This window comes from Bos grunniens, chromosome X, assembly GCF_055505025.1.
Source record: "Bos grunniens cultivar Pamir isolate PY7600 chromosome X, Bosgru_T2T1.0, whole genome shotgun sequence".
Lineage (NCBI taxonomy): Eukaryota > Metazoa > Chordata > Mammalia > Artiodactyla > Bovidae > Bos > Bos grunniens.
Genome location: NC_141194.1, coordinates 69,419,153 through 69,429,048, shown reverse-complemented (window position 1 = coordinate 69,429,048; position 9,896 = coordinate 69,419,153). Strand labels below are relative to the sequence as shown.

The following is a 9,896-nucleotide window of genomic DNA, read 5'->3' as shown; positions in this document are numbered from 1 at the left end:
CCTGTAAGCAAGGCACTGTTCCGTGCTTTAGTCCATGGACTTTTTAGACATCTATCTGGACTGTTCCACAATCCCTTTGTTAATCATCTCATCTTCATGCTTAGGTGCCTCCAATTCTTATTCTAGAGTGCTATTTGGTAAACTGCATCATCCATAACCCAGTCAAGAAGAAAAGAAAAGCTCCTGAGTGTTATAAAGTCAATTATGCAAAACACACGCACTGTAACTTTCTTCATATGAGAGACCCTATTCATCCCTTACACAATTCTAGAAAATTTATCTCTCTAGCTACATTTTCTAATCCTCCTCCTCCTCCTCCTCATCATTATTATAGTTAACCTTCATTGGGGGTTACTAGCTGCTAGAAACTGTGCTAAGTCTTTTAAATGAATTATTTCATTAAATCTTTGCAACAACTATATAGTGCTGTGCTCAGTCACTTCAGTCACGGCTAACTCTGTAACCCCATGGATTATAGCCTGCCAGGATGCTCTGTCCATGGGATTCTCCAGGCAAGAATACTGGAATGGCTTGCCATTTCCTCCTCCAGGGTATCTTCCTGACCCAGGGATTGAATACTGCATCTTTTACATCTCCTGCATTTGCAAGTGAGTTCTTTACTGCCAGCACCATCTGGGAAGCCCGTGTTCAGTCGCTCAGCCATGTCCAAGAAGCTCTATAAAGTTAAATGCAAGTAATAACTCCATTTTACAATTTTATAAGATGAGTTTTACACTAAATTTTAGAAGGACTAAATAATTTGCCAAATTTACCCATACTTAGTAGAGACAGGTAAAGAGCCACTAGATGGAGGTGAAGAAGGAGAGTGAAAGAGCCAGCTTAAAACTAAATTTATATAAAAAAAAAAAAAAAACTAAGATCATGGCATCTGGCCCCATTAGTTCATGGCAAATGGAAGGGGAAATGGTGGAAGTAGTGACAGATTTCCTTTTCTTGGGCTCTAAAATCACTGTGGCTGGTGACTGCAGGCATGAAATCAGAAGACAACTGCTTCTTGGTAGAAAGGCTATGACACACCTAGACACTGTGTTGAAAAGCAGAGACATTACTCTGTCGACAAAGGTCCATATAGTCAAGGCTATGGTCTTCCCAGCGGTCATGAACTGTTGTCAGAGCTGGATTGTAAAGAAGGCAGAGCACCAAAGAATTGATGCCTTCAAACTGTGGTGCTGGAGAAGACTCCTGAGACTCCCTTGGACAGCTAGGAGATCAAACCAGTCAATTTTAAGGGAACTCAACCCTGAACACTCATTGGAATGACTGATGCTGAAGCTGAAGCTCCAGCATTTTGGTCATCCGATTCAAACATCTGACTCATTGGAAAAGTCCCTGATGCCGGGAAATATTGAGGGCAGAAGAAGAGGCATCAGAGGATGAGATGGCTGGATGGCACCACAATTGCAATGGACATGAACTTGGGCAGTCTTTAGGAGATGATGAGGGACAGAAAGGCCTGGTGTGTTGCAGTCGTGAAGAGTCAGACATGACTGGGGGACTGAACAAATATGGACAGGCATTTAGATAGCAGTGTGAAAGTGCTATGTGACAGTCTGATAGCAAAAGAGTAGAAAAAATACAAAGTGAAAAAAAATTATAAGAAATTGGAAAGTATAACAATTTTGAGATATTTAATTTGAAGACTGACAGCTTTATACTTCTCGATAACTTTCAGGAGGCAACATGGTGTTAAACATAGTAAAGGAGCTGTTTCATATAAGTATGAGCCCAAACCATTAAAAATTAAATTACACTCAAAATAATCTACTTAAGAATGAAGAAAGAAGTATAATGCATGCTATAAATATTTCTCAGCTTTTTTAATTAGTAAGATAAACAGGGCTTCTAAAGTAGTTCTAGTAGTAAAGAACCCGCCTCCTAATGCAGGAGACATGAAAGACGCGGGAAGGTTCAATCCCTGGGTCAGGAAGATCCCCTGAAGTACGAAACGTCAACCTGCTCCAGTATTTTTGCCTGGGAAATCCCATGGACAGAGGAGCCTGGAGTCCATGGGACCTCAAAGAGTTGGACATGACTGAGCACACACACAAGGTAAGTATCAACTGTGTGTTTTGGATTTTCAAAGGAAAGACCTCAGTTATCTGAAAAATTCACATAACTAGAACACATTATTTCCTGATGATGGTAGTATTTTTATGTGTTTTGTTTACAAAGACTAAAACATAAAAAGGAAAGACAATCACTCGATTTGCAAAAGGTTTTACTTTTCTTTTCAAAGCCTCTCCATTCCGGTTCAGCTAGTTCAGTCCATCAATTTGCAATGACTTGGGAATATTCCATCACCAGGGTTTATCCCATTATGTTGATTAATGTAAAACTTTATCAACATGTATGGCAAAACCAATACAATATTGCAAAGTAAAAAAAATTAAAAAATAAAAATAAAATGCAATCTTAACAACAACAAAAAAAACTTACCATTTTTAAAGGAGACTTGGGACAATGAATAACCAGATGTATGATTTGATTTGGCCAAAGACAGCCCCCAAACCCACTCCTTACTAGGACAAAAAATGAGACTTACCTAAAATGGCCACAAGGCCCATGCCCAGGGCATGACTATGATTTGTCACAAGAAGAGAAAGTGAGATCTTGAGCAAGGTCATTTCTCAAGAGGCCAGCCGTTAGTGGGATACCTGGGTGCTTGCTAGAGCACCTGAATGGTTCAGGGAAAGATAAGAACCCTGGGCCAAGACATTCAGAGCAAGCCAAGGACCTTGCAAGACTGTTACAAGTACCCTTCAATAAAGTTGTCCTCCCACAAAATCTTACCCTATTATACCTTGTCCAGGTCTGTTCATGGTAAAATTCCCAAGAAAACATTGCAGGGAGGGACACTAGGAACAGAGTAAGTGGGGGGCGGGGTGGCGGGGACTAAGGTGTTGCAGGCTGCTCTCTGAGTAAGAATTCAACAAACAGCCCAGTGTGGACAGAGTGATGGGAGGTTATATGAGACAGATATAAAAAATAAACTCCAAAACTACTGTGGTCATTCAGAAATGTTTGCAACTTTTCACAAGGGCAGTGGCATTACTCCCAGTTTCCTGGCCAAATATTTATTAAAGTAACCAAGGACTGAGTACATGAGGCTGCCTCACATCAGTGCAGCATCCTACTTTCTTTGTGGCTCTAAACTGAGAGGTACTGTCAAAATAAATAAATAAATTCTTCCACACTCAAAATAGCTATGTTACAGAGGAGAGCTGGAATGTGTTCTTGGAGTGGGTATGTTTGTTTGAGTTCAGTGTATGCAGAAAAGACAAGCCTCCACAGCCATTCATTCACATGCTTCCCTTCTCTGTGACAGGTATGCAGACAGTGGAGCTCTTGGACTAAGTCTCTGAATGGTAATGTACATTTATAAAGATTATTTTCCTAACTATTTTGAGGTATTTTATAAATAATGCACATGTGTCTGCTGAACATATATATATTTAGTAAAATTTTGCTTGTTTGTTCCTGAGACTAATCTTGTGTGTTTACTTATGTGGTATGATTTCTGAGATGTCAGAAAGCTCCCCCCTACATCTTACCCCAGCCACCCAAAAATATCTCTTGGGTTTGCCCACACATAACTTAAAATCTCCACATTGTTCAAACATTTGATTTAGTCATTCAAAGCAGCTGTTAAAATCTAAGTGTTACATTGGGAAATTAAAGTAGACATTAGAAATTAAATACTATATAAAACAGGAAAGAATAGGGGGAAATTGCTTCTATTATAATGCTCAGTTTCAAAAGAAGAATGCAAAATAAATACACAGTCTTGATCAGATGTTGTCTTAAGATGTCATGAGGTCAGAGCTAGCATATATGACCCAGCTCATGAATATAAGCCTATAGTAAAAGAAATCCAGCACCGTCAGGCAACTTTTCTTATTATTTATTTCTAATGAGTGCTTTCCACAGTTTCTGATCCTCAGATCACACTCTCTTCACAGTGTATCTAATATCTCCCTTTTCTGAGCTCCAGAGGCTTGTTAATCAATTTTGGTGGGACACAGATCCCCATTTTCTGGAAAGCTCACGGAGCCTGATATCTGCCTGTGAGGAGCTTTTAGAAAGACCTCACAAGCACTCACCTACTCTCTCAGCAGCAAACTGCCAAACCAACCTCATTTCCTTAAAAGATGATGGAGGACTTAGCAGCATCCTATATTGCTCTGAAATCAGAGAATGAAATTCTGCAGGCTCAGGTCAGCAGCTGATGGAGGAAAATGCTGCCTTGCAGTCCCTCATTCAAGAACTCCAGAAGCCCCAAGCAGCCAAGGAGGATGAACCACTCCAGGAGACCCAGAGACCCCCAGAGCCCCCTGGATTTTCTAGCAGTCTTGGAACCCCAAGAGCCCCCAGATGTCAAGGAGTCCCAAAGCCCAGAGAGTCTCAGGACCTCCAAACCTGGGAGACCTCAGCATTTCAGGATCCCCAAAAGTCCTTGGAGCCCCTAGCATCTCCAGGGTGCCTGGAGCCCCCAGCAACCCAAGATCCCCAAGCACCTCCAATAATCTACAAACTTTCAGGAGCCTGGAGATCCTGAAAGCCCTCGGAGGCCAAGGAGCCTCAGAAGCTCCCAATGGCCCAGGAGGACCATGCTGCTGCTAAGTCGCTTCAGTCGTGTTCGACTCTGCGTGACCCCATAGACGGCAGCCCACAAGGCTCCCCCATCCCTGGGATTTTCCAGGCAAGAACACTGGAGTGGGTTGCCATTTCCTTCTCCAATGCATGAAAGTGAAAAGTGAAAGTGAAGTTGCTCGGTCGTGTCCGACTCTTAGCGACCCCATGGACTGCAGCCTACCAGGCTCCCCCGTCCAGAGTACTGGAGTGGGGTGCCATTGCCTTCTCTGCAGGAGGACCATCAACCTCCAAATTTCAAGGAGGATCAGAAGTCCCCAGATACCCAGAATGCCCCAGCAGGCCAGGAGCCCCAGAAATTAGAGCCCTGGCACCCCTCAAATGCCCAGGAGCTACAGGAGGCACCAAAATGTCAAAATACCTCTAGACACATGGAATTGTTTGAGTTTCCTGCTCCCCAGGAGCTCCAGGATCCTAAACATGCCCAGGAATTCCTAGGACTCATAACATCCAAGGAGTCCCTGGACAGTCTAACAGCTGCTGAAACAACAACAGCTTCAGAGTTTCCACAGTCTTCCAATGAGTTAAAGGATGAAGCTTTCCTCCTAGAATATTCTTTAGCCTTCAGTAGGGATACCCAGAAGATTCCTGAGTTTCTGGTTCAATTGAAGAGTTCCATGAGAGTCAGAGGGTGCTTGTATCCCACCAAAGCAGCTCTGGTAAGCTTTGTTGGCAACTAGTTCTTAGGTAAAGAAGAAAAGTTGTTCCAGCTGTTAGTGGTTCCAGCTGTTAGCAGATATCCAAAGCCCCCTGCTGGAGCAATTTGAAAGTTTCATGCAAGTGCTTCAGGATACTTTTGACAATCCAGAAAACATGGAAGATGCCAACCACCACATCCCTAAGCTCTGCCAACAAGAAGACCATGTCCACCAGTATGCAACCCACTTCCACCTCATTATTCAAGAACAAAATTTGGGGGAAAGCATTCTCTGAATCCAATTTCAGGAAGGGTTTGCCAGTTCTATCTGAAGTGAACTGTCTCACACAAGCCCAGCTACCAATCTGTCTGATCTGATCACCCAATGCATCTCCCTAGAAGAGAAGCTAAGTGGTAAACCTGATCCAAGTCCACAAGATGCAAGTCCCTCTGAGGAGAGAGCTGGACTCAAGAGTTTACCAGCTGAAAACCAGCCAGTGCCGGCTTCAAGTTGTCACCAACACCTCAATGAAGCTGATCGAGCCCGCTGCCGTGAAGGCCACTTGTGCCTCTACTGTGGACATCCTGGTCATTTCACCAGAGACTGCCCTGTCAAGCTTCATCATGCCCAGCAGGTGGGAAACATCGAGGCCCTGTGGTAAGGGGGAACCCGGGCAGGCCAATCTACAAATATGCATCCCCCTCACTTCCAGTATCCATATTTCATACACTATGGTTTACCGTTGAAATCCAACTGGGAAGACGACAGCTCTTTGAGCAAGCTACAGTGGATTCAGGCTCCTACAGAAACAGCATTGACCATTCTGTGGTTCCTCAAGAGAAGCTGCCCATTCGCAGTAACATCTTTTCTCTGATGCTGGAAACTGTAGATGGCCGTACATTGATTAATAGACCTATAACCAAGGAAACACCACCTGTTGAAGTTAAAATTGGAAACCATGTTGAAGAGCTCCAGTTTGACATTATTCATGCACCAAGGTACCCTCTGATTCTTGGAATCCACTTGAAACACATGATCCTAACATCGAGTAGAGTACCCACACTATATCTTTTACATCCTGTTATTGTCACTACAATTGCTTCAGGCACAGGTGGAATAGAAGACATCATGATGAAATAATTGCTGGGTAGATTCTTTGTCCTAGTGACTACTCCAAGAAACCTATCTTTTGTAACCTCAGCTGTCATCAGCATTTGCTGCTCCCAGAATCTTCCACTGAATCTTTGGCAATGAACTAAGGCTACCTGTACAACAACTCTGCCTCGGATTGTGAACTGAACCTGATAACTTTGAATTACATTTTTTTCACCAATCCTTCATGCCCCCTTCTTTGAACCCTACATTAATGTGGGCCTGTTTTAATTACAATTTATTCTAACAATATGCATGAAGATAATAGAAACTAACATCTAAAAATGTAGTTGTTATATTGACTTGATTTTTTCCTTATCAAGATTTTCTTTATCACAACAATTGCAGCATATTTTCAATAAAGAAAATAAATTTGCAAGTGATTTTTTAAAAAACCAATAAACTAGTGCAAATTCTACTAGTGTTTTAATTATTTCTTGGTTTAGCTGAGTGAATGAATAAGACACAAGTAAATTAGGAGGGAGAGAGGAAAGTAGGAAGGGAGGGAGGGAATTGAAAAGTCTCAAAGCTTGAACATTCCAGGAGTAGTGACATGTCAGTGAGTGATGGGGTACAGGAGGATGGACAGAGCAGAGGACTGGTTGGAGTGGAGGTAGACTGAATGAGAAATGGAGGAATTAGAGAGAGGATAGAGGGAAAGTTTAGAAGAGGGTTTGGGAAAATTAGAAGGAGGTTGAAAAGGATTCAGATGAGAGTTAGGAGCTGCTGAGAGCAGGGGTGAGAGGAAGGGTGAATTCCTACAAAATTAAGGGCATGATGACAGAGACATTGAGCAGCTTTGAAAGCACACTTCTTGGACTTCATAAATTAACCAAACAAAGAAAGGCCCTGGAGAAAATAATGAGATCCATCAGTAACCAAGATTTCCTGGTAAAGTGACAAGATCTTATTCCCTGCAGCAGGGAAATTTGCCCTAGAGTTTACACCTATTAATGTGTTTTTGTTGGTGCACAGGAGCAGATTGGAAGGAATCAGCTTTCAACACTTGCAGATCATAGTAGCCAAGTATATCTGCTCTGCTAGACAGGCTGCTTGCATGACACACAGAGTCAAGTCAAGGAAAGTAACTTGTGTTCTTATGGACTTGAGAGGGGCTAATGTCCCAACTTAAATCACACAAACAGATGAACTACAGGGTTGGGAGTGTGGGTAAAGGGGGTTGAATCTCCAGGTCTCAAGGGATTTCCACAAATATGAAGCATATGTTTCCTCTGTATTTCGAACACTCCTTTGTGAGTCTTTCTGAGGCCATTTGAAGGAGATTTTGCCTCTTACTTAGACAAGTAAACAAATATATGATCATAACCCTAGAAGGAATGATGCTAAAGCTGGAACTCCAGTACTTTGGCCACCTCATGCAAAGAGTTGACTCATTGGAAAAGACTCTGATGCTGGTAGGGATTGGGGGCAGGAGGAAAAGGGGATGACAGAGGATGAGATGGCTGGATGGCATCACCGACTCGATGGACGTGAGTCTGAGTGAACTCCAGGAGTTGGTGATGGACAAGGAGGCCTGGCGTGCTGCGATTCATGGGGCCGCAAAGAGTCGGACACAACTGAGCAACTGAACTGAACTGAACCCTAGAAGGAGACAGGTGAGGAATTTACCATTCATTGAGCCTGTAATATCTTCCAGCAACAATGTCTGGCATGTTATGCACATTAATTATTTACTTATTTCTAAAACAACCCAGTGAAGTAGGTATGTTTGCTCCTGTTTCGTCAATGAGCAAACAGTGCTCCAGCAAAGCTAGTTCATTCATCCAAAGTCACAAAGCTAGTAAGTTGGTAGAGGCCTCTTTGGCTTTTGAAGCCTGTGCCCTTTCCTATATTGCATGTGAATATCCATAATGCAGTGGTGAGAAACAAACAAGATTGTGGCAGCAGAGACTTAAGTTAAATAATCCTAAAAAGTAGAGGAAAACTCAGAAGAAAAATTGTAGAGATCATTTCATAGTAGTTCTGTTTCCCCAGTTCCCTTGATCTCACCCCAAACTCCTCATTATCACAAACTTCCCTTTTGTATCTCTAGGAGAACTTCCTTTTTTGAACTAATGGTATTTTTTCATGGACATTGGACCCACATGAACAGTTATTTACCTGTAGGACCTGTGCACTATATAGCAGTGTGTGTACCACCCCTTAGATTGTCTGAATAGCCATTTCCATAACTAATCCAAATCCTCTGAAACCTTAAATTCTACCTCGTCTAGTTCTCACTGGCCTCCGCTTCCTTCCCTGAATAGTTTAACACATTTAATCATCATATACCATCTTGAGGTATATGGAGACATTTTTTAGGTGTATCTCCTATAACCCCCAACCTACCCCTCCAACACACACACAGATAGCATGGGTCACAGAGACGAAATCTTCTACATGCCTACATTTGACAGCATAGCCTAATACAGTGCCCTGTACAGAGAAGTTCTCCAAAGTGATTGATTCAGTGACATTGAATTACCACTAACCAGAGAGGGGTGCTCATTTATATATCATGGGCTCTTCTTTTTTTTTTTTTCCTCACTCAATTGCTTATCTCTACCACCAAAATCAAGCACTATCTATCAATGTAGAATTCAAGACAAAAATGCTTAAAGCCACTATAAAGGAAAAACACCATTTGCCAAAATACCTGAGGCTATCAGGACTGAGAGGATACATGGGACACAGGACTTGCTGTGTTAAAACTAGAAACAGTTCCGGGAAAAATGAGATGGTTTGTCAACTTACTTGGGCTCTATATTTTTCTATCTGGCTTTAGAGGTTTATTTGACTACAGTACACTTCTTTGTTTCAGGAAAAAGATCCATTATCTAATCGTAGAGTCACAGAATTTGTGAGTTGTAAAAGACTTAAGAAGTCTATTTCCTAAATTTTACAAATGAAAGCGTTGAGGAGGCTCAGAGAAAGGAAAGATACTTAATTGAGATAACTTACTGCTATCTGGATCTCCTGACTCCATATCCAGTGTTCTTTTCACCAGAAGCCACAGTTCTAATCCAGTAGTTAAAACTCAAATACGTGGCCCAGACTGAGCTAGGTACTATGGACAGTGTGTATAAAGTATAACACGAGAGGTTTACCATGTGATGAAGGAGAAAAAAATTAGCAAGCATTAGACATGGCTTCCCAAGTGGCTCAGTGGTTAAAGAACCTGCCTGCAATGTAGGAGATGACAGAGATATGGGTTCGATTACTGAGTTGGGAAGAACCCCTGGAGAAGGGCATGGCAACCAACTCCAGTATTTTTGCCTGGAGAATCCCATTGACAGAGGAGCTTGGCAGGTTACAGTCCATAGGTTGCAAAGAGGCGGACATGACTGAAGCAACTGAGCACACAGCACACAGACAACTAGCATAAAATCAAATATGTAGTAACAAATACACCAAATTGAAACATTGTACAAGCTG

At 42.2% G+C, this 9,896-nt stretch overlaps 1 protein-coding gene across 1 annotated transcript; it reads left to right on the top strand.

Annotated features, from left to right (window-relative positions):
• The first annotated feature begins 4,169 nt into the window (after positions 1-4,169).
• RTL3 (retrotransposon Gag like 3) lies at positions 4,170-6,449 on the top strand. The gene is given in 5 exon segments (XM_086387132.1): positions 4,170-4,233; positions 4,236-4,630; positions 4,890-5,387; positions 5,389-5,963; positions 6,071-6,449. Coding segments are annotated over 5 exon segments (1,911 nt in total).
• The last annotated feature ends 3,447 nt before the right edge of the window (positions 6,450-9,896 follow it).